Source organism: Hyposmocoma kahamanoa, unplaced genomic scaffold, assembly GCF_003589595.1.
Source record: "Hyposmocoma kahamanoa isolate Upper Pololo Valley unplaced genomic scaffold, ASM358959v1 66, whole genome shotgun sequence".
NCBI classification, from domain to species: Eukaryota; Metazoa; Arthropoda; class Insecta; order Lepidoptera; family Cosmopterigidae; genus Hyposmocoma; species Hyposmocoma kahamanoa.
In genome coordinates, this window is record NW_020653854.1 from 16,209,450 (window position 1) to 16,235,367 (window position 25,918).

General features: G+C 36.9%; 1 protein-coding gene across 1 annotated transcript in view; it reads left to right on the forward strand.

The window, feature by feature from the left end:
* The window catches only part of LOC113231686 (tachykinin-like peptides receptor 86C), a 102,833-nt gene that overhangs the window by 36,748 nt on the left and 40,167 nt on the right, over positions 1-25,918 (forward strand). Inside the window, exons 4-5 of the mRNA XM_026466147.1 lie at positions 18,051-18,152; positions 24,112-24,246. Coding sequence (XP_026321932.1) covers positions 18,051-18,152; positions 24,112-24,246 — 237 coding nt within the window. The remainder of the gene's footprint in view (positions 1-18,050; positions 18,153-24,111; positions 24,247-25,918) is intronic.

The following is a 25,918-nucleotide window of genomic DNA, read 5'->3' on the forward strand; positions in this document are numbered from 1 at the left end:
CCATTTCGTGAGTTACTTAAAAAAATGTACGTCTGATTTACTAAAAATTATTAACCTGCACACTGAGTGTAGTAAATAAAAATGAGAATGATCCTCTGTAATTATATAGGAAATGAAACTATTTTTCCGGATTTAAATCGCGTATATTTGTTTGTTTTCAAACAAACCGACTTTTCGGGCCCTTTACAGGTCCCATGGTCACGGTTGACTGAGGTGGTACAGTCATCAACCAGTTATGTCTAATATTAATGCAAATCACCCTATTTTTTTTTGCTATAGTTACTAAAATTATTAATGAAATACCTTATTTTTAATATTACAAAGAAACATTCCAATTTACGATACATTACGTTTTACAAATTATTTTACTGAATGATTTTTTATTAAGTTAAAATTGTTACTATTTAATAATAGAAATTAGAATAAATTAACATATATTAATTAGTACTGCAGTCTTATGTCTGTTTGGGATTTTTCATCAGAGGAAATACTGGATCCCAAACTGGTGGTACAGAGAAACCATCCTCCCTGTAGAAATTAGAATATTTTTTAATTTCAATGGCCTCTCACAGCATCCTGGATAGATAACGGACTTCTTTTGCAAGGACATGCTCGCAAACTGCAGACTTGTTTACACGACGGTATTTTACATCAGCTATGTGTTCTTTGACGCGGTTACAAATACTTCACTTAGTTTGTCCAATATAAGACAGACCGCACTCACAGTCAAGCTTGTCTCAGGAACTGAGAAATCTTCCTCAGGGGCTTGTAATAGGTCTTGATAGATCGCGCCTTCACGCCTGAGGACTCTTCCAATCTTGTCTGTAACACCTCTCACGCAAGGTAAAATGGCAGGTCTTCGCTCGTCTGTTGGTGGTTTCACACGGGGCCTGCGGCATTGGCGTGGAATCTTCAACTTATTCGCATATAGGACTTGCTTTATATACTGAAGTTCCCTTTCCAGATATTACTGTCGCAGACACCATGTGCTCTCTGAAACAAAGATTTTCCCACGGTAGCTACTGACTGGGATGGTGATGGCAATTACCATTGATTTACCTATCTGTATGGGTTTTCTTTCTAAATACAATATGGCCTGAGGTGTTATTAGGATTTCTTTTAATTAAAACATCTAAAAAAGCTAAAGTAGGTACCGCAATTCTCTTGTTCCATAGTAAATTGAATCTTAGTACTAAAAGAAGTGAGATGGTCCGAGAAAAGTATGCTGTCTTTAGGTAATATTATGAAAGTCTCATCAACGTACCGTTTGAAAATCTTCGGCCTAGCTGGGGCCATGGATAAATCTCGCTCCTCGAAGTCTTCCATGAAAATATCGGCAACAACGGCAGATACCGGAAAGCGCATCACTATACCGTCGATTTATAAATAGAATTCATTATTCCTTTTTAGGCAGTGTTCTAATAATTCTCAATGGACATATTATGTTCCCTTAGCTTTCTACATACAATTTCAATGCAGTCTTTTACTGGTAGATTGGTTGTAAACAGCCACTGAACATCAAAACTGATCATGGTGTCATCATGAGTTAACCCTACATGAGACCTGTAAAGGGCCCGAAATGTCAGTTTGTTTGAAAAAACAAATATACACGATTTAAATTGGGAAAAATAGTTTCATTCCCTATGTGTAACAATCGCGAAAACCTAAGAACTCGTTCTGTACATATTAGTATGTAGTATTATACTTAAAAGACCTTGCAAAATTGAACGCCACGTTAAAATACACCTTAATTCTACTGTTTTAAGATATATAGCGGAATCAGTAACAAATTAAAGTTATAATAACTCATCCAGCTTACAGTATTTATAAAATTTTACACGCTTCATTTGTATCTGATTTTGTTTGAAAGAAGCTCGATTTGCGTGACCAAAATATTATTCAAACACGCTGTACAAGTAAATTGAAAGGTTTACCTTGTGCCATTATAAATAAATCATACTTTTGGGAAAGTTTTATAACATAATTTCTGAATACTGTAATGATTCACGAAATTGAAAAAAAAGAAAAAACAAGATATGCTAAGATAATGTGATTGTTATTTATCATTTTTGTTGCGACATTGTGACATCAAAAAGGAAAAAATACGAGAAGCTTTACTTTCCTTGTTAATCTTCTTTACACAAAAAAAAAAATATTTACATTTTAATAACGACAATGTTAATAGGAATATGAATACAAATGAATGAAATGAAAAATGAAAATGACAATGAAATTTTTGAAGGTTTATCAAACCAGTTTATTTTTTCAAATTTGCATCAAAAAATGAAATAATTAATTCTTAATTCATAATATACACATTATGTATTTTTAGATACAACACGTTATATGTACATCATCATCCTATTTAAGAGCCAGACTCTTGTCGGTGTAGCCTTCTCCACTCCTCCCCAATTTTCTCTGTCGTATTAAAAATATTTATTTCCTCCCCAACCCTTTGCAAAACTTTTTCATTTGATCTCTTTCAATCAATTTTATTTTTTACATTGTCCTCCAGCACCACATTTCAAATGACCCCTATCTCTCTTTGTCATTCTATGTGATTGTACACGTATCACATCCTGTATGGATCCCATGCATAGGTTCCAGATCCAGACTTAGGTTTTTGATAAATCTTTTTCAATCGTATGGGATTTTAGAGGTAAAAATGTGTTTTTCATTGTGGAAAGCCTGTTTTGCTATTTCCATTCTAGTCTTTATGCCAGTGGCACATTTGCAGTCTTCTGTGATAACACTATCAAGATATTTGAAATGCGCTACCTACAATAATGTAATTTATTTTGATGGGTGTAATTTTGTAAGGGTGTTTTGCAGTCACTGATAGTTTGGTCTTATTTTTGTTAATCGCCGGGTTAAATTGTTTAAAAATTTAATGAATTCTATTTAGTAGGGCTTTCAATTGGTCTCTTTTTTCTGTAAGCACAGCTATGTCATCGGCAAATCTAACAATTAACACCCTATGAACATACCTTCTCTTGATGTTTCTATAATGTTTTGCATTGCGCATTCAGTAAAAATGTTGAAGATGATAGGTGAAAGAGAACATCCTTGTCGCACTCCTTGTTTTATTTTTGCATTTCTACTTTCGTCTTCTATCTCTATGGTGCTCTCTTGATTTTCGTATAGTTCAAAAACAATTCTTCCATTTCTGAAATCAATCCCGACGTTTATTAGTACTTACATTATCAACCTCTAGGTCACCCTATCAAATGTTTTTCTAAATCTATAAATGCTATATATATCTCGAAACTCAAGCCCAATTTTTGTCCACTTATAAGTGCAGTAGATCATTTAATCTGAATACAGTAATTAAAACCAACCTAGCGTTCCACTCTACATGTGCATTAATAAGAGGACAGATTATGAGTGTCATATGCACAATCTGTTCTTTGAATTCATTTGTACACTTTTGCAAGGCTATAAAAAAACAACCCACCTAATTTGCATTTTTTTTGTAGTAAATAAACTTGCTCTTGCTTAAAGATCGCACTGTCATAAAGATACTTTAGTTGCAGGTGCTCGGAAATACAGCCCCAAGCAGGGAATTCTACGCCTGGGCTGTGCGCACAATAAAAGATGATAAAAAGCGCTTGTTGCGCCTGAAGGGAATATCGACCTAGTAGCTACGATATCCCATCGTACATCTGTATATTTCTCGTGCATTATAAAATCTACAGTTTCTTTAAAGGATTGTTAAATCTTTTCCCGCTTTTATAAAATGCGAATTCATTTTAAATCAATTGAAAAGAAAATTAATTTTATAAATTGAAGAATCATAATCTCAGTACAGAGTACAAAAAAAAACCGACCTCAAAAGTACGTGGAATTACATAAAAATACCAAGTTTTATTGAACCCGGAAAAACCCCGATTCATCCCCTAGTTCGCCACTATACGGGACTTGACACAGGAGACAATAAAAATCGGTTCTCACCACTCAAAGTATATTGAGAGAAAAACGCCTTGAATTGGAGAATAGCAAAATCAACCATTACAATAATTGCTCCTTATAATAAAATTTAGGCGCTTTAAAAAAAATCTTCATGCGTGAACCACCTTTAGAGGTGGATGATTTTCTTCAAAATTAAATAGGACCACTATCTTTGCAACAAAAAAAGAATCGTGAAAATTGGTTCACAAATACCGGCGTTATCGCGTAACATACATAGAAAAACATACAGTCGAATTGAGAACCTCCTCCTTTTTTGAAGTCGGTTAAAAAACATTTCATTCTTTATAAATGTATTTACCCAATTTCAATACATATTTTTTGTTAATGACAGATTACTTGAACAAATTACTTAATATCGTATAAACTTATTTTATTCCTTTCGTGGACAGTACTGAAATAGAACCGCACACAAAAATGTTAGTACCTTTCTTGCCGTAGTAGTTATATTGATTGAATGTAAAATGTACAATGTTTATAAAGCACTGAATTTTGTCAGTACATTGTTGATACTTCTCTATGGAAAAGCAATAGGGGGCAACTACGCAGAAAGCTCTCGGAAATCGCACTGTAAAGCCCGTAATTGGTTTTTTGAGATCATATAACGAAACGAGGTACCCTGTACTTATCTTATTATAATGTTTAATTATACCATATACGCTGTTACTGACCATGTGCAAGTTAATAATTAAAGCAAACAACAAAGTTAATAAAGTAGTTGAATAAAGGCGATATGTTAACTACTTACGTTGTTTTGGTGATTGATCCAATGACTGTCACTACTGCCTGATAGCAGTAATTGATATATATGATGATTGTGTTTATTACATTTAGATGCTAAATAATGGCAAACTTACGACCAATTCCAAAACTATCACAGGAATCGTGGTGTATACTGTAAAGTTGGTATTTTGTATTCCGCCGTATATTATGTGTATTAACCACGAAATTACTTATTTATACTAGTTAGTGGAACTCGACTGTATAACTAGTGTAATAATTATGTAAATGCCTCGACATTTGTTTGGTTTGGTAATCTGTATTCCATTCAAGTAAACACGAAGCGGTATCGACAAACTCATTAGGAAGCCTCTCCGTAATGTAAATAAACTGCCATATTCAGATGTCTTGAAAGCACTAGATTGTATTGACATTACATTTTCGAATGTAACGAACAAAACAATTTTAACGAATTTTCTTATCTGGTATGTATACAATACACACACTCAACCACTCTAGTAATAATCAGATTTGCGTTACTTATACCCAAACGCGTCGAGTTCTTAGGTTTTCTCGATTGTTACATATGGGACATGAAACTATTTTTCGGACCTAAAGCGTGAAACACGCATAGAACGGGTGCGGGTCGGGCACGATTCGGGTCGGGACCACGGCGGGGCTATTCCTTTCCGCTCTCTACGTGTTTCACACTTTAATCGCGTGTATTAGTTTTTTCAAATAAATCAATGTTCCGGGTTTTTTACAGGTTCTATAGTCATGGGTGACGGTGACTTATTGTAATAAAATAAATAAATAGGTATACGCGATTTAGACTTATAGCCAAACGTTACAGTTAGCTGGCCTTATGACTTCCTTGTTGATAACGATTCCTCGGTACAACATTTATAAGTTATACCTTTTCATATACACATGATCTTATATACATAGATCGAAGATAGATTTTTTTTAAAAGAAAATCGGTAACTCTGGCTGTAATTTGCTTAAAAGTGAGTTCTGCTATAAATTTTTGTACCTACTAAACAATTTCAATGTTTTCTATACTTAGAAATCATGTAAGGCATAAAACTTTCTAACATTATGAAGTTTGATAGAGTTGGTTTCCTTAAGTTTTATATACCAAGTTTCTTCCGAAATCATCTTCGGAAAGAGGAAACCCGTGAAAGAAATAAAGAATAATTGCTCTATATTTAAGGACATTCAGTAGGCACAGATAACAAGCGACTTCTGGATAAAAGTAACATTTACTTTAAATATATAAGGTTGAGGGTGTAACGTTTTCTAGCTACATCATTCTTATTTACCGTCTCACCACTTGAAAAGATTGGATCAAAAATCATCGTTGTCGGGTGTACACTGACGCGTGCAATTCATGAGCAGGTAAATTTGTATTACGGTATTATTCGGTAGAACTTTGCCGCGTTGGTTCATCAAAACAAACTAATTTATTTTTATTCAATAACATGATATTTTTCCTATCATGATACTTATTTTTTTGCGAAAGTAATGTGCCAGACAACCACGTCAACTAGGGAACTCCCGGTCTTAAACTAGGGAACTCCCTGTACTATGAGTACCAGAGCAACGGACCTCAGTCGCCAGAACACCCAGATATAATCAATTTAGGAAAGTAATTTCCCAATTTGTTCCCACCGGTATTCGATCCCGGGACCTGGGTTCGATTCGAAGGAATCGGGCCACCGAGGTCGTCAAAACGTACAAACCTGGCTGATGTAAGAAACTTTCATGAATTCTTATTGGTGGCGCTATGACAATAAAAGCCTCAACTTCAGCTCGAATTAAAAATTTTCCCGGACTAATATGGTTCATTTTGGGTCGAGCGGCACTGGCTTTATTTCAGAATTAATTTTTTTTTACAAACTAAATTAAAGCCATTTGAAAAATGTGTGTAGTATACTATAGGTACGTGTTCTATTTAGTTCAGTCGATATGAAAATAAATCATTGGTATATGTAAAGTACCTATCGAATACAGCGGTTTTGTTGTAAAATTTCGAGGTAAATTAGTGTGTTTTCTTCGGGAAAAATTTTTAGGAATTGTGTTTTCACATCATATAGTAATCAGTGTATATCCTCAATTAAACTTATACTTTCTTCCAAAGTGATTGATTCAACGCTTTGTCTGTTACGCGGATGCGCCAAAGCCATTTGAGGTTGTATAGACTTTTAAGCCCATGCAAATACGCTACAAGCTTATAGAGAAATTCGATCAGTAGCTCCTTTGGTAACAATAATAATAATAATAACGCACACACTCAACATAGCCCCGCACTAGGCAAACCCTCACGGGTATCCCTAACTAACTATATCATGGACACACACATAGACAACCTTAAATTACGCCCAAACTCACGAGAGAAATAAATGTAGGCCATACAAATATTTCTCCCGACCCAGGAAACGAACCAGGGACCTTTGCGTGGCAGTCCAGCATGGTAACCGTTCAGCCACAGAGGCAGATAAAACAGCGGTGGTCAGGTTGGGACGACACACGCTGGTTTGTGTCCAGTCGGGTCGAAGGAATCTTTCTTTGTGTTTGTTCGCTCTTTGTATTAATAATAATAAATTGAACTTATTTTGATGATGATGTATTTAAATAAAGTAACCGTTGATTCATTCTGATAATGTTTTTACACAATACACAATTTAATAACTGTGGTAATTAGTGTTTCCGTTTACTGACTTTGTAAGTGCGATAAAATAAAATGTTATACTACACTTGTAACCGTATTTCAAAAATCTAAAGCTCCATTTTCCATTGTCATCTCTTAAACATTTTCGTGTCTTCTTTATGTCATAACTATTACTTTTCTATTCAAACGAAACAATTTTCGAGGAAAACCAAATGCTCGTAATTGTCTTATGAAAATTTGCCTGTTTAATATGAGATTTGTTTTAAAAAAATATTTTAATTTGTTATTTATTATTATTTTCTAAGTTTTTAAATTATGAGCAATATGATTCTTCAGCAGCATTTCCAAAAAACAGTGTTTTGTCTTTCGATGATGGTTACCTCTATAACATTATGCCGAGTTAAACTACTTTGAAATTAATTGTAAACCTTTTACATTTTTTTATGAAAAATGGTAACGTATAAAAATATAATAAAAGCTCAAATATTAGAAACTAAAACTAGGATTCAATTGTATGAATAAAATTGGATACCTGCGGCAAGGTGCCCAAGATGATACCCGTATTACCATTGCTATATAAAGAGTAATGCTAATACGTTGGGCAATGTAGCTGCCGGCCCTTATTACCTCCATCTCACCTGATGGAAAATGACGATGAGGTTGGCGATGGAACACGCACATCTACGTAATAGTAATAATAATAATTTATTTCAGACTTTTTTTCGCCCATAAATGGTTAATACGCAGGTGATCTTATGACTAATGTTAGTATTACATGACTGCGTGCAATCATGCAATCAATAATGCCTATTCATTCTTGCCTTGAAAAGGCTCAGCGTTCAGTATATAAGTCTATAGACAAGAAATTCCATTCCAATATCGTATGTCATGTAAATGAGGAAGCGAAGCGAAGATATACAAGATGGCAGGGATGGTGACGTCCAAAAATAAATTTAGGTGTCTCACATTGAGAGGTATCCGAATCACCCCCATGCATGTTCCGCGATTTTTCGTAGTTTTCGAGTTCTGATTTTTTAATCGATTTTTTGAAATTTTCAACCGGATAGGCTCCAAATTTTCGTTTTTCAATTTGTACAAAAATTTTTTAGGTTTTTTTTGTATCCCAATCTTTATGAATTGTCATTTAACGCACAAAATAAGCGGCTTCGTAACATGAATAGAATCTACGAAAGTTTTGACTCAAAGTGTAAAATTCGCGTTCGAGAGAGTCATACTTGAATTTTCAACCTTAAACTCTAAATGGTCACATTACTGCTTGGCGACAGAAATAAGTAAAATAGCAGCAGTTCCCTGGAAAAACTCTATCACAAGAAGCTTTACTGGTGCAGTGGTTTATTGCAGACATTCATATCTGCACTACACCAATATCTGCACTGGTCCTATAGTGCAGACATGATAAATTTCGATTTATGTGTATCAGTGAATATATTAAAAGATAATGACAATATCACTAATTCATTATCCATCACTATGTTGAGCACAGGTCACTTCGAAGATGTGGATTTAGCACAATGCGGATTGGGGATTTCATACGATTGATTGTCAAGGGGATAATTCATCTCGCGCGCTGCTAACTCGTCTTAATAGCGATCTAGACGAGGGCCTAAGGCGAGGAGACGCGCGGTTGCCCTTTAAGCCGGAAACTATGTCCGGACAATGTCGCAGGCGAAACTGCGACCGGCTTCTCCGGCACAAGCCCGAAGAGCTAGTAGAGAATGAGCGGGTATCTAGCTCCGGTCCCTTCAGCCGCTTAGGTTATTGGGAACTGGAGAGACGCCGTTTTATGACGTCGGGAAGCGATCGCGCCTTAAATCTCCGCCACCAAAGTGGAGATTTGGTAGTGGACTTTGTAGTCAACGGCTTAGCGGTGGCAACCGTTAATTGCGCAATGCACAACGGAAAGTGAGCGTGCCTACAGCTCCGCTACCTATCTGGAAAAAAGAGAAAGTACCGTGCGTGCGTCCGGGGCAGCTCACCCTAGGCCGCCCATTTGAGAACCGGATGAAGTCCGTGCAAACAGCCTGATGTGGACTCAAGACCTGACTATGTAGGTCCCTGTGCGGGCTAGCTTGCACAGGTTATAGTGCCTTTCCCGTATAACCGAGAAGTTGATAAGGAGGGTTACAAACAAAACTGATCATGATGAGAAAATATATAGGATTAAGTGGGAGGTAAAAAAAGAATTATTTATTTTATTAATACAAATACCTTGTTAAGAGGTGTTAACTTAATAAAAAGTAATAAAAAGAAATCGTAAAAAAGACTTTGGAAAATAGCGTCTATTAATAAAATGGCGCATATATTGATGTTATCGGTGCCTTTCGGCATACTTTCTGGAAGCTATATTTTTCCTATGCATAGATAATATGTTGTGTGTGTTTAATAAATATTTCCAATAGCATAAATAATGTGTTGTTTATCTCACCCCTAAACCCAAGCCTCCCTGACACTAGTGAATACAATCCGTAAGATCCCGCACAAATTTACGCGAATCCGCAATTTGTTAAATGACCCCAAGACGTAAGTCAGAGGGCGTATTTTTTCTTCCAAAAATAGAAGAAATTGGCACTGCCAGTACTTCGGATATTCTACCGCGTTTATCCTATTTCAGAGTTTATCTTGTTGTTTGACTAATTTACAGATTTCTTCTTTTTATTATAGTCTTTGACGACGGTGACCAACTATGGTATCCTTTTGCAAACAAAAAATGTCTATTTCAGGGCCAGCACGAGCTGGCGGACGGGACTGCAGAGAACATTAAATTTGTCATTGTACATTTTATGCTATATCAATTGAAATAAAGCATCCATTCCGTACCTGAGAAACATTACACTGTAAGCGCCATTTTTGTAATTTTACAGGAGAAGCGATTTTATGACAAAATGCAACATGTATACTTTTAGGATGCCGTAAAAATAAAACTGATCAATTTTTAATAACAGAATGTTCTAATATTCAAAGTTTGATAATTTAATTGATGATTAGAGATCAAAGCTGTTTACACAATGAGATCAATTTCTTACTTTTAGCGATATTTATTACAATAAAATAAAAAAAACTAGTTAACATATCGTGTTCTGTTTTTAAACAAAAATCAAATAGAAAAAAGTTACCGTAATGTAATGTGACACCTCTTACAAATAAATGATAATAATACAACATGAAAATTATTGTTATTATTATTTTAACTAAAGTAACCTTTGTCATCCCATCACACAGTCGGTACCTAAAATGAGAATTAAAAATACAAATCCATTGTAGGATGACTGATGAATCCGACTGTATGATGGAATGACTGATTCCGACAAAGTTTACTGTAGTTAAAAAATAAGTATTTTTTGTTTTTGTTGCTACAAAATTTACGAAGTTTCTATTTATGTTATAAAAATAGGTTTTTTTACTATATTTGCATGAAAATAGTACAATAATTCCCGATATTGCGGAGTCACGTACGTGCACTTTGTAAAGTGATTTGTCACTTGTGACGTTTTGGTTTAGGACGTGTCCAGTCAAAATCGGAATCGTTATTGTCTGTATTATGATGCAGATCAGCGGGAGTGTCAAAGAAATTCTCATTAATAGTAATAACGCACACTCGCAACATATTTTCTCTACTTATCATTTTCATTGTCATTGAGGGTTATTTTGCCCAGATCTCTGAGAATTCTTTACCTATTCATTGATCTCGTCTAGCCGTGCAGACAGCTCCCATATCTTTCTACATACATAAGTTTTGTTTATAGTTATCCTCCTCCCTATCAACCTCTTGGTTATGCGGGAAGGGCACTGTACTAGCCCTAGATCACTCCGTTTGCAAGGACTTCAACCGGTTCTCAAAAGGCTAGTGCCTTGGGTGAGCTGCTCCGGATGCACGTACAGCACCCTCTGGAAAATAGTTCCAGATAGATACCGGAGCCGTAGGCACGCTCACTTTGTAACTGTTGCCACCGTTAAGTCGTCGACTCTAAGTGAATTACCAAATCTCTTCTTTGGTGACGGAGCTGTAGGCACGATCATTTCTCGACGCCGAAGCGTCTCTCCAGTTCCCATAAACTTACGTGTCTATAGGGACCGGAGGATGTCTAGCTTATCCTTTACTGGCTCACCGGGCTAGTACCCAAGATGCCGGTCGTAGTGTCTTGCGACAATGTCCGGACATAGCTCCCGACTTAAAGGGCAACTCACGTGCCCCGCGCATCTCTTCGCCTTAGGCCCTCGTTTAGACCGCTACTAAAACGCGCTAACTGCGCGCGGGACAAAAGTTCATTCCTGCAGCTAACCACAAATCCCGGTGAGTCCATATTTAAGTCCGAGTCCACCAGAGACGCTCGTAAAGGCGTGGCGGAGGGCTTGGCCCGGACGCCCGCCGTACCCTGGTTTTACCGAGGAGCCCGTTGTCTCTCTGGAACTCCCTATCTCTCAGGTCAATAGGTAGACAAACATCACTCGAATGAGAACCTAAGTCCTACAATTCGATCTAGGCCCTTATGTACACTTTTTCACTCGCACTGCGGGATAAGGTAACTCCCGCGCAGTATTGACTAGACAACACCCTTGCGCACGCGCGATCAAAGAGTGTTTGCGGCATAAGACTGTAATTCTAAACTTACACTAAAATTTGTTTCCGTTATGTTATAACATTATACTGTATCTGTACTAAAATAGAGCATAACACTGTAAGAACTTACAAGAAAATATTTCGTAGTGGGTAGCGGTCTTATATCAAAATACTTTTAAAGAACTCAATACCTATGGTGAATTTCGTAGATACAGTTTTATGAATCGATAGAGCTCGAAAAATTATGTAGGATACCGTTAAACACTCAAAATCGTAAAAGAAGGAGTTACGACCATAGATATAGAAAAAATATCTATGGTTACGACATTCCAACGGACTTTTTTATAATATCATGTGACGGGACGAACAAGCCATGCGCCTGATGGTAAGCTGCACGCCTGTCCATAAATCGCAAGGATCTGAGCGGCACTGTCACTGTGCCTGTTACTTTAAGACATAAGTTGCTAAGTCCCATGTGGCTGTGATTCCACCAGAACCTTTACGCTTCAACATCGGAACACAGTAAAGCTAACATTACTGCTTGGCGGCAGAAATAGGTAAGGTGGCAGTACTACCCCGAACGAACTTTTTCACAAGGAGCTCTACTGCTACTACACACTGCTGACGGACGCTCATGGTATCGTAATAATGGATATTCCATCAGTGCGCACTGGCGGGCATAAAATCCTCTTCGGTTCTCTCCCGCGCCTTGAAACCGACAAACCGCAGCTGCAGTTCCACACAGAAACGCAGATCAGATGTCCGACTGACGCAGCGTGCCTCAGCTACCCCGGGTATACTCTGGAGCACAGGTTTGTACCTCGTGCCGGAGTCTGTGTGTACGTTCGCGATGACATCTGTGTCAAGCGTCTCAAGAACCTTGAGGCACCGATTTTTTCCATTTTGTGGCTTCTGGTAGACACAGGAGTTACACAAATAGTGTACTGCTGTGTTTACCGATCGCACAGTGTAGATTAGGAGACGACCAAGCTGTTCCAATATCTGAGTGAGACGTCTGACAACATTCAGCGTAGGTACCCAGCGGCGCAACTAGTCATTCTGGGGGACTTTAATGCACACCATCAAGAATGGTTGTTCCCTTATCCGCTCACGCGATGCGCTCCTCCTACCGCAAAATGACGGCTATTTGGTTTCGTAAATTAGAAAAGCATTCAGTTTAAATACAAGTTTTTATAAATAAAAATTATTATTCTGCATTGCTAAATAAATACCCTCCTTTGCTAAATACTACCAACAAAAACATCTCAAATAATATGCAGTAATACACCGCAAATCCTGCACTTAAAAAGCACTAATAAAATTTTTGGTGTACTTGGATAAATATGATAATATTCCGTTTGAGTGGTTCTAACGTTTACCATGAAATTCCTCCTTAAAGTATAGTTTATAAACATTTATATTCAGAGTAAACTTAAAAAAACGCTACTTACGGTATGTTTTCAATAAACAAACACTGAATTCACCAGCCCAAACAATAAAAGTAAGTGCCTTAATAATAAAGTGTAGGGAGTGTTTTATACTGTTATACCTGTTTTTTTACATTTACCTTTATATTGTTACAGCCTTTCTTTAAACTTTACTTCTTTAATAAATTTTATGTACCGGAAGTTTCTCATTTCATTGCCGTGAACCTGTTCACGGCTAGTTAGGGTTACAACCCTTTCAATTGTATCCGTATACTCCCCACCCGTTCAGGGGCCCTAGTGGTATGCTTGCCAAAGCGGTCGAATCTAATTTTTGTCGCCCATCTTTGCCATCTCTGCTGAGGCGGGATGGCTCGCTGGCTCATACTGGAGAAGAGAAGGCGAATCTCTTTGCCTTACTCTTTGCAGAAAGTTCGCGTCTAGATGCCGCAGGGACCCTACCATTTACCAGTTCGCATACGCCAAAAAGAGGTATTTAGAACTCTGCGAAATCTAGACGTGAATAAAGCTAGCGGGCCAGATGGAATTCCAGCAATAGTCCTGCGTAACTGTGCGCCTGAGTTGTCTCCTGTTCTCACACGCATGTACCGCCTCTCACTTGAGATTGGTGTTCCCAGGTCGTGGAAGCTTGCAAACGTGCAACTTATGCCTAAAAAGGGAAGCAGAGCTGACTCTGTCAACTATAGACCTATCTCAGTCACTTCCATACTCTGTAACACTATGGAACGTGTACTCAACAAACGTCTCCTGTCGTACCTTGAAGACAACGACCTCCTCAGTGATCGCCAGTACGGATTCCGACGAGGGCGATCTACTGGGGATCTTCTTGTGTATGCCTATCACATATGGAGCGAGGCTATAGAAAAGCAAGGCGGAGCACTTGTAGTGTCTTTGGACATTTCTAAAGCCTTTGACAGGGTCTGGCACGCAAGCCTTTTAAGTAAGCTTCCCTCTTATGGGCTTCCCACTGACCTTTGCAATTGGATCTCGGATTTTTTGAGCGAACATTCGATTCGAGTGGTCTTAGAAGGCTACTCTTCCGAACATATTGCGATAGATGTTCCGGTGTCCAGTTCCGGCCGGAGTTCCTCAGGGTTTCGTACTGTCTGCAACTCTCTTTCTGCTGCATATCAATGATATGTTAATTCCAGGTACTTTACGTATGCTGATGGCAGCACAGTTGTAGATAGGTACTTGACCAATGCAAGGGTCAGTGAAGAGGAACGAACCAGTCTTGTCGAGAGTCCATGGTTAGCCGTTTAGATTTGACACTCCAGGCAGTCTCCGATTGGGGCAATGCCAATCTTGTCAAATTTAACGCTACCAAAACGCAAGCGTATCTATTCTCCACAAAACGGAGTCCCTTTGAGCTGACTCCAAATTTTCGTGATATATCCATACCGATAGCTAATTGTCTCCAGCTACTTGGAATGGACCTGTCGTCCAATTTGAACTTCGGCCGATACATTAAATCTATGGCCAAAAATGCAGCAAGGAAGCTTGGGATCTTTTCCAGGATGAGGCGTTTCTTTACACCGGAACAGTTGCTTCAGCTATACAAAATACAAGTCCGATCGTGCATGGAGTGCTGCTGCCACCTTTGGGATAGCTCTGCGACATATCAAGTGGCCACTTTGGGTTAAATTGACAACCGTGCCAAGAGGCTCATAGGTGACTCGGAATTAGTGGAGGCGAAGCTGCAAAGCCTTGAACACCGCCGTAAAGTTGCCTGCTTATCGGTATTTTACAGGTATATCACGGAGAGTGTGCGATGGAATTACACGATTTAATTCCGCCTTCCCCTTTCCACTACCGGGGGACGAGGCGTAAGCTCGGGTTCCACCCCTATGTTGTGGATATTCCAAAGATTCGCACGAAGCGTTACGCTTCCACATTTATATGGCGAACGGCTATGGAGTGGAATTCCCTGTCTGCAAACTTGTTCCCTGAACGTTATAACTTGGACCTTTTCAAGGCGAGAGTGAATAGGCATTATTTAGGTGTGCATGCTCCATCGTCGACCTCATCGTCACTTTCCATCAGGTGAGATGGAGGTCAAATGCGCACCTATATTTTATAAAAAAAAACTAATATGACGTTTGATGTTTGAAGATATGAAACAAAATATCTTGCAAGCTGACGTTATTTGATCGCACTCCAAGTGACTATAGACCTCGTAGACTCAAAAATGTGAAAGCCCAAAATTATAATTAAGAAATACTTCGATCTTTTATAGACCGAACACGAAGAAAAATTCCTTTGATCGCACAGGATCTGCGTTTGTGTAAAACCAACGCAAGAAACAGAGCGAGACGTGATAGATCGAAGTAACTTTTCTTTGTGTTCGATTTTTGTATTAATAATTATAACAAACTAGTGGAGTAATTTTTTTTATTTACGAGTGTAAACATTTTTAAATAATATAATAAAGCAAGTATACGTAATATCCAAACGGATCTCAGAAGGCCTCTAAATTTTGGACCTGTCTCCATGGAAACGGCAACGGACTTCCTTGTGAGCTGTGATAGTGTTCTAATAAAATATACAACGATATTACCTTCTCTCTCCAATAATTTTAATAAAACATTTTAATATGATAATTCTTTTTACCTGCAACAGTTATTGTTGATTATGAATATTTTGCTTTAAAAACATTTCATTATTTCTTTATTATTTAATTTGATTCTGAGCTAGCGAGAATCATTAAGTTAAAGTTAAGTAGATGTTGTAGTACTTATATGTAGGTATATGTAGATCAGGTGGGGTAAGAGGAACATCAGCGGAAGAGCGACTTCAAACCTTAAGTCTTAATCTAAAGAGTTTAGCACTATAATCTCTCCGTCGATAAAAAAGACAAAAGAGATGTCGCTACGATGTTCTAAATCCAAAATCTCTTACCTCACCTGACCTTAGCGACGGCGACTTTTAACAGCGATGCAAACGCGATGCAGTCGCTAATCGTCTACCTTTACACACGCGTGTGGAGATGCAAATGCGATGCAAGCGCGCGACCGCATCGATTCAAACGCGCGATAGCATCGCTACACTTGGGATATATAGGTGATTGCATCGACGTAATCGCGCATTTGCATCGATGCACTTGAGCGTTTGCATCGCTGTTAAAAGTCGCAGATAGAGATATTGAAGCAGTTATTCTTATAAACAAAGTTGTGTCAATTTGTTTTCGCTTTAAATAATCTTTGATATCATATATACACAGATCACATAATAAGTCAAATGTTTAAGGGTAAGTCTGCGATCGCTGCATGCAAAGCATTATATATCTTTATGGACGTATTACAGCAACTCTTAGAAAAGCTAGTAATGTTATGGGAGGGGCCAGGCAAGCGGTTGGGATGTCGTGTTAAAAAAGTAGATACTTCACGTTTCTTAGTAAACAGGGCCAAATTTTTTTTAACAAACATGCATACTTCAAATACGTACGTAGCGAGAAGCGTTAGAATTCTTAGCTTTTTAAAAAGCGGTCTACAAGATTCAAGCGGACCTACTCTACATATAGCTCTGTCACATTTTATCTGGATAAGAAATGCACGATTCAACTCTACGCAGTTCCCTCAGATGATGAGGCCATACCGCAAGCTTGAACAAACGAACGCATGATAGGCCATTAAGGCAGTCCTCTGATCACATATGTGCGTTAGACGGTATAAAGGAATTACAAATCGATCCACTTTAGCACATATTGAATCATCCTTTGGTTTCCATGTTACTTGAGAGTCTAAGACTACGCCGAGAAGTTTGCTGGACGAGCATTCTTCAACATCGTGTCCATGATAGCTTACAGAGAGTTTCTGGGGCTTTCCATTATAATTATAAAATTGTATTATTTTTGTTTTTGCAACGTTAACTTTCAGGTTATTTCGCTTAAGCCAGTCAATAATATTACATATAGTGTCATTTATTTCTTTTTCATAGTCTATGTCAAAATTCTTATAAATAATTATTGATATGTCATCTGCAAAAAGAGTGCATGGGTATTTTGTCATTTCAGGGAGGTCATTAACATATAATAGAAACTACAATGGACCCAAAATACCACCCTGAGGCATACCGTATTTATTTAGTTAAAATTCTGATCTGTGAGTTTCTATTTCATTTTTATTATTTAGCTTTACTACCTACACACACTGAGTTCTATTACTAAGGTAACTTGCTATCCAGCTATGCACCTGTCCACGAAGACCATATCTTACTAATTTGGATAGTAGAGTTCTATGGCAAACGTAATCAAAGGATCTACTCATATCAAACAAAACAGAATAAACAAGCACTTTTTGGTTGTTTTAATTACCTCTGTCTATCACCTTATCATATTATCACTATCACCATTAATTATCATTATATCAATGAATCTAAAATAAACCCTAGAGTTATATTGACTCTCTTATTAGCATGGCGTTCGTAGACATGATTTGCAATTAATAAATAAATTTTACTCAAATGTACACGAGTATCAAAAGATTTAGAAGTTCACTGTTGGTCTAGCAATGTACTCGTCTCTCCCAACACACAATTATGGCAGGATGAGAATTGGTCGATGGCGTACCCCACTCTTATCACGGTATTCACAAGAGAATTAGGCTTTTACGCAAAAGAATAAAGTAATTGAATACTTTAACAGAACTCCTTTTAACTTAATTGTCCACAGTGACTGGGTATTCGGCGTGCGCTATTGTCAGCTCAGCAACTTCATAGCCAACGTCACGGTCGCTGCCAGCGTGTTCACTCTTACTGGAATTTCTTTTGACAGGTATTAACATTGATACAACTTTGTAGTTATCTAATATTTCATTAATCAATTCTGAATAACCATTTCTGTGTATTTGTTAAGATCCTTTGATGAAAATCTTTTCCGAATTTTTTATTCTATTTGCTAAATTAATTTACTGGTTTCCTAAAAAAACAGGACGTCAAATCTTTGCAAACATTAATGGGTTATTCATCCGACAGGTTGCTAGTACGGGATGTGAGATAACATTTTTGTTTACTTAAAGGCGACCGGCTTCGGTAAAGTCAGGTTAACGACAAAAGTTCTCAATAAGTATAGTTCATCTTAATACTTTTTATATGTTGTTAGGGTCATGAACATAATATATGTTAAGTATTAATCAACTTAAAAGCGTCTATTTACGAGTAGGTAAATACTGTAAGTGCTTTCAGAAAACGTATGTTTTCAAATTTGTAAATGTCCTTCGACATATTATGTTAAGATCTTATTCAAAGAAAGTCTACAACTTCACAAAAACTTTAATTCATGAGAAAGCAATATGTTTTGCATTATTTTAAGTTCAACGGAGAAGGAAGCAATAAATAACATTTATTATTATGATAGCAAGTAACGGGGCAAACAGGTCATGGTAATCGATCCTTATGGTAAGCGATACGTCTGTCCATAGCAGTTGCAGTGCCACTCAGAACCTTAAATCGCAAAGATCTGAGTCCCACAGCCACTGCGCCCGTCACCTTGGGACATAGTTGACAAGTCCCACGTGAACGTACTTTCACCCACATTCTGCAAAAACCAGACGCTCTTATTACCGCTTGGCGGCAAAAATGAATAAGGGCATGTTAAGTAGTACTTAGACGAACTCTTTCAGTCGGAGCTCTACTGCTATTAAACACTGTACTTCATTAAAGTCAATTTGCACTAAGCTTAAGTACGTCTTAAACCAATGCTTGTGGTGCAAAAGACACTTTTAATACATTGTGTAAGAGTGTCTCATCAATTTAAGCACTGGTTTAAGACGTACTTAAATTTAGTGCAAGGCAACATTATTATTATTATTTATTCTAAGGTTTCATATCACTGAAGTACCTACTAAGATAGCTAAGTGTACACTAAGGCGAGGTATTACAACGTGAGCCTGTAGGCTCCATTTTATTTTATTGAGCCTACATTTTAGGAGGTGAGGTGTGGGGAGTCACCTCTGGCGTCCCGCAATCCGCACGCTGTAAATTAATATTAGTAAAATAAGAACAGGCGGAGAAACTTTGACACAGATCCGTAGTCGACAAGAGCTCGATGGCAACTAATGTAGCAGCGGGCGGCGCAACATCTCGTGAAACCGTCGGGTAATTTGCAAATTTTATGATAAATATGAATTTGATAACTAAGAGAGCTTCAGTTGAAAACCAAAATTTAGCAGGTTCTCTGAAGTACATAAAGAGAAATATCTACATGTAAAAATTATGTACAAAGTTAGATATTTAAGAAAATAATTCGTTTTAGACTTTTATTTTAGACAGTTTTCAGGATATTATATGATCAAACAAAGTATTTTTTATAATACACATTCTTTAGATAATACCCTTAAGTGTGTCATATATTTTTTGAAAGACCGTCATTTAATAACAAATATTTAACAAATTTAATCTAGCAAAACAGTTTTTTCCGCCTCTCCTCCGCGACTTGCCTTAAGACTTGATTTAACATGTCATTCTAACTAGAAATTTAAACGCTTCAAATTGTGCCACACCCTATTTAATAAAAAAGGAAAAATTAAAGAACTTACGGTAGCTGTTTACATAAGGCTGGCTTTCGATGGATGAGAATCAGATACAATAGAAAAACATACATACATAGATATGTACATGGCTTACTATTAATCCTTATTTGTACAAGAAAACGAGGCCAATCCTTGTTGCCCACAGAAATTTTCTTTACACTATTTTTCGACTCGTTCTCTCTATGACAATTTTTGTATCCCTGGATGCCCACAGAAGGTGTATGATTACTATTCCATTATTTATTGCGATATATTACTAACTTATAACAAAATATCTACCAAGTTACGGGCGATGATCGGATCAAATACATTTTGGCCAAAATTTATGTCACAAACTTATTGTTCACTGTATAAAGTGCATCTTATTTATATCATGGGCACAATCGTACAATCCTAAAACACTTACCAGGATAACCTCTAAATTGTCTCCACAAAAGTATTAGTACTATCTGAGTTTTAAAATACGAACTGTGAGATCCACTAAGCTAAAATGGCTAAGTATATAGCATTTAGTAGCAGTAGAGCTCCTTATGAAAGAATTCATCCAGGGAAGTATTGCCACCTTACCTATTTCTGCCACCAAGCTGTAATGTCAGCACTACTGCGTTGCGGTTTACGAAAACGAATTTTGAAGTTTTTTGGAATTACATATACAAAATCACGCTTGCGTTGTATTTCTCTCGCACGCACGCTCGCACACGCATTCACGTGCACACACATTCATACACACACAAACACACATAAACATGCAGCAAAAACTGTAATATCTTTTGTTACATTATGCAGGTCAAAATTAGTTTTAAAGTAAGCATTTTTTTGTTATTTTTTATATTTTTCTCTTTTAATTTAATTACTGTTATAAGTCGCATATATATTCGGTTACTCGTATTTGCTTTAGCCGAGTATGGGGATCATAGTTTAATATGTAGAATTATGAATCCTTGAATGAGTTATGGTAAATAAATAAATAAAAGAGAATTAATCATTTATTTATTTACTTAGGCAAGCTTTATTTTGTAAATACGAAAAATTTGTTCGTCATTTTTTAATAGGTCGAAATCAAAATTCGTTTTAAAAATCTAACAGGGAGTTGAAAATTTTTGTCCACTATAAATTGCTTTTCAATATTTTTCGAAAGTGTCAAACCAAGTTCCTACCTTGTCACCTGTCATATACAGCATGGACACAAATAATAAATTGTTTAGCCAACAAATACTGCTGAACGCTTGCAAAATATGCTTAAGAAACTTAGTCTATTTTCTGTTTTTACATTTTGAATGGTGCATTTTAATTTAGACACTGCTGCTATGAGTAAAGCTCATTTTATTTTTCGCCTTTTTTATTTATCAAATTAACATACCACTAAGTTTGGATTTAAATACGTACCTAAATAAGATATTGATTTAAACATATTATTTGATTTTATTTAGTTGGGACTTATTCACCAATTAACAACAATATTTGTATGTAGGTGTGCCTAAAATTAAAGAAACATGGATAGTCTTTAGAATCAGTTCTAGTAGCCATTTATTACTTACAACTGGACAAAATGTAGATACAATTCTTTACTAAGAGATAAAGCTTTAAACAAATGGATCTATTCTTCAACGTCAGACCAGCCTTCGGCATATTTTTTCACTTTGACAGAATTGCGTTTGTCAAGATTGTTTACCTTCAAATTTATGTAAATTAGCAAGTTTGGCTTCCATTTTCTTCATTATAACTTTCGTTAGATGTTTTCCTGTCTCAATTTTAATAAAGTTCTTCAAAATTTAAAAAGACCATACTTTAAATCATATTATTATTTATCATATAAATATGAGATCCATAACGAACCCGTTCGATTCAGCTCAAATTACATACCAAACCTGTAGCTTTTCCCGGTTAACAGTTTCCATAAGTTTTACTAAAATAAGAATTGATTTAAAAAATAAACATGCACAATCTTCGCCTGATACTAACCTCCCCCATATACTCAAATATCATTAGCAAAATCTTTCGAGATTGACGCTGGGGAAATCGAGAAACAATGTTAATAAAGTATTCATAAATCTGTAACATACCCTTTCTATCAGAGTCTTCCCTAATGCGTTTAAAAAGGCACGTGGGTTCATCCATTTACAAGTGGTTCATTTATAAGTGGAAGCGATGCCGTTAATAATTACATTATGTAAAAAAAATTCAAAAGGTGCTGTTTTTCTTCTTATGGTGTCGATATTTTATTTTAGAACTTTATTAACCCTGAATTGTACATTGCTACCTTTACTACGCTGTCCGTGGTCGCGTAGAGATCTTCCCTCGTACAGATATTAGGACACAAGGGGCAAGTGCTGTATTGTGGCACTGGGGTCTGTGTTGAAGCACCGCAGTCACATTGAGTTTGACTAGTATCCCTAGAAACCCCAGTTATAGAACTATCTTCGCTTTTCCGGCTATGTCGAAGATACTAAACAATACTTATTAGTTCCGCCCTAGACAGAGCAAATAAATCAGTGACGTAGTTTCTGACCTAATTGAGGATGTTATTAACTACCGTGACGCAAAGGAAAAGACCTTTGTGTATTTTTAGAAATTTTCGAAGTTTCGAAATACGATACTAAATCGACGGTGTACGATGTAGTATCTCATAATAAGTTGTTAATCAAGATTAATGTTTGCCAGCTGTGGCAGCAATAGTGATATGCTGACATAGGTTAAATCCGTTTGTGGGTTCAATGTCGCCTCACTGGTCAGCAATAAATCACTAATTAAAACTGTAATTAAAATAATTACATTGATCTGTACTGATAACAATGGCTATGAATGAATTGTTAATATTATTGTATATTTCTTATTTGATTTCATATTTACACATATTTGACATAAAAAAAATTATAGTTTAATTGTCTTGTGAACTGCATTGGTATAACAAAAAACAAGAAAATAATAAAAAGAAAATGTTTCTTTATTTAGGTATACACTCATTAATAAATTTAACATTATTAATTACATTACGTTACATTACATTACATAACCAATTAAATTTAATTTTATTTACCGAATATTATAATTATTAATGAAGTAAATAATTAAGAATTACATTAAATTGAATTGAATTCGCATTAGAAATAATAGTATAACAATAATTAATTTATTTAAATTTTAAAAATGGAGTGGTCACTTACAAAGTAGCACGCATCGCATACTGTTTTTACAATTATATTGGCCGAATCGCTCACTCTCACAAGAAAAGACCAATATCTCTTCCGTATTATGGCGAAAAAATCGTCTACTCTATTCACGGCAAACATGCCAGACGCACTACACAGCCAGGGCAGCCGCAGCATAGCGCGAAATGCATTATTGTACTGAACTCTGAGTCTATCAAAAGCTCACTTAGTATAATGGTACCACAACCGACTAGTGTAGAACGCCTGACAGTAAGCCCTAAACAGAGTTATTTTTACTTGAACGGAGCAATGAGCGAATCGACGCGCCAACATGTTACTCTTCATGGCTATAGTCCGCCTCTGTCGCTCCAAATCATCATCGTCTCTCAATTTTGCGCTAAGTATATGCCCTAGATATTTAAAGCTCGATACATTACTTAGTACGATGCCATTCAATGCGACAGGCAGAATGTTGTCCGGTCATTTGCCACACTTAAATACCATTAGTACAGTCTTTTTAACATTATAGTTGAGGCCATGCGATGCGGCATATCGTTCACAGATCGAAACCAGTGTCTGTAGTCCAGTGATAGAGGGGCTCAGCAGCAACCATGTCGTCTGCATAGCTCAGGTTATTCGCGCAAACGCCGGCTACATGACACCCGACAGCAGCTCTGCTGAGCTCCTCCACCAGGTCATTGACGTACAGATTAAACAGAACTGGCGAGCTCATTCCACCCTGCCTAACCTCACAGTTCAGTCTATATGGGTCAGAGTTTGAGTCTCCCCACCTAACGCTATTAACTTGGTTTCCGTACCAGTACCTCAACAGACAGGCTATTTGTATTGGTACGCCCGCTTTTGATACTTTTTCCCACAATAAATCGTAGTTAATTGTATCAAAAGCGCGACTCAAATCTGGGAACTACTCATATACTGATGTTTTTCTTTTAACATAATGTTTTACAGTATTTTTGAGGCAAAAATAATTGTTGCGCTCGATCGCTATTTCTTTTTCGTAATCTTCTAATAAACATAATCTTTTGCACTATAGGTACCAAGCTATCGTGCGTCCGATGCGTCCGCGCATGTCGAAGAGCTGCTCGCTCATTATGATCGCTTGCATCTGGATCAGCGGAATGCTCTTGGCGATACCCTGTTTACTGTATTCGACGACGAAAGAATATCGGTAAGTTGTAGGCAATTCATTTATTTACTTGGAAACCAATATTTAATTTTTTTTTAATTATTTGTTTGCCTTACTGCCTCATTGCCCACAAATTGCACAACACTAACATCAAACATATATGAAGAATGCAGTAAACTGCCTCCATGGCCGAACGGTTACCATGCTGAACTACCACGCAGAGATCCCGTGTTCGATTCCCGGGTCGGGGGAGATGTGTGTATGGCCTACATTTATTTCTCTCGTAAGTTTGGGTGTAATTTGTGGTAGTCTACATATGTGCGTATCCATGGCACCCGCTAGACAGGGTTTCCCCAGTGCGGGGATATATTTACAAAAAAGGTATAACACTGAAGAGACCGTAAATCGATTTGTGCATGGTTTTGCGCCTTTGGTGGACAGCACATTGGCCGTTATTCGTGAATCTATTTTTGAATAAAAATTCTATCCTATGATACAATGTCAACAGTCGCTGGTGACCACATTACATCTTTTTACGTGGTCACTAAAGACTTAGATACTGTAAACTGAGAATAGAAACCTTAATTTTTTTAATTTGAATTATAACCTTGATGACAGCGGTGGTCCAACTGTTTGCACTGCGGGCTGTATGAGGAGGTCTCGTGTTTTTAAATTGGTTCTTGCATGGGTGTTCTGATAAGTTAGAGTGAATTCCATTACTCTGGTACTAATAGTACAGGGATTTTCCTAGTTTCAGACAATGTAATTGGCGTGGTTGTCTGCCACGTGGTTAATCTTGACAAATCAAAAGAAATCCAGTGTTACTGACTGTCTAGATATTACTTTTGCTGAACTGGGAACCACAGTCTTGTGAATATAAAGTACTTCGAGAACTGTAACATTTGGACTTTTGTCCGAATCAGTTATTGTTACGTAAATTTTACAAGTTCTTACAACTAGTTCTTGCGAAGTGAACACAGCCCCACAATAAACCCAATAAACCGCAAATAATGTTATAAACTTTTCTCAGAACAAAAAGGCTCTTTTATTTAATGTATTATGAAAAACAAATAAAAGGAATAAAAGCGACGTCCCTATTCTTAAAACTATTCAAATGAAAGGACAAGCATTGTACGTGACTTATTATCTGTGCATTGGCGTAGCTTATGAATTCAGATAAATGGAAGGTGTAAAAATAGTTTAAAATTATATGGAATTTTGGAAATAAATATGATATTTTAAGGTTACAATTGTTTCACGTGGAACTGCGTACGTGGAACTACTGGGAATAAATGGCGTAACCGAATTACTTTTATATGATGTGTAATGAATTTCACACTGTTACAGGACTAGACAAAACAGATGGAACAGGATTTGACAAAATTGAAATTCAAAATGGACAATATAGAGTTGCGTTTCACAGTGGCTACATATTGGAAACTAAAACTATTTTTTCGGGTCTAATATTGATATTAAAGACCGGCCATTTTACCTTGCATTTTACATGTGAGAGGTATTACAGACAAAATCGGAAGAGTCCCCTGAGGGAAGATGTCTCAGTCTTGAAATCCGTGATTACAGATGCAGGAGTTTATAAGCTGGACTGTGAGTGCGGTGTTTCTTATCTTGGACAGACGAAACGAAGCATTTCTGCTCGCGTCAGAGATCATATAGGTGATATCAAGTAATGTCCCGTAAAGAAGTCTGACGTTTG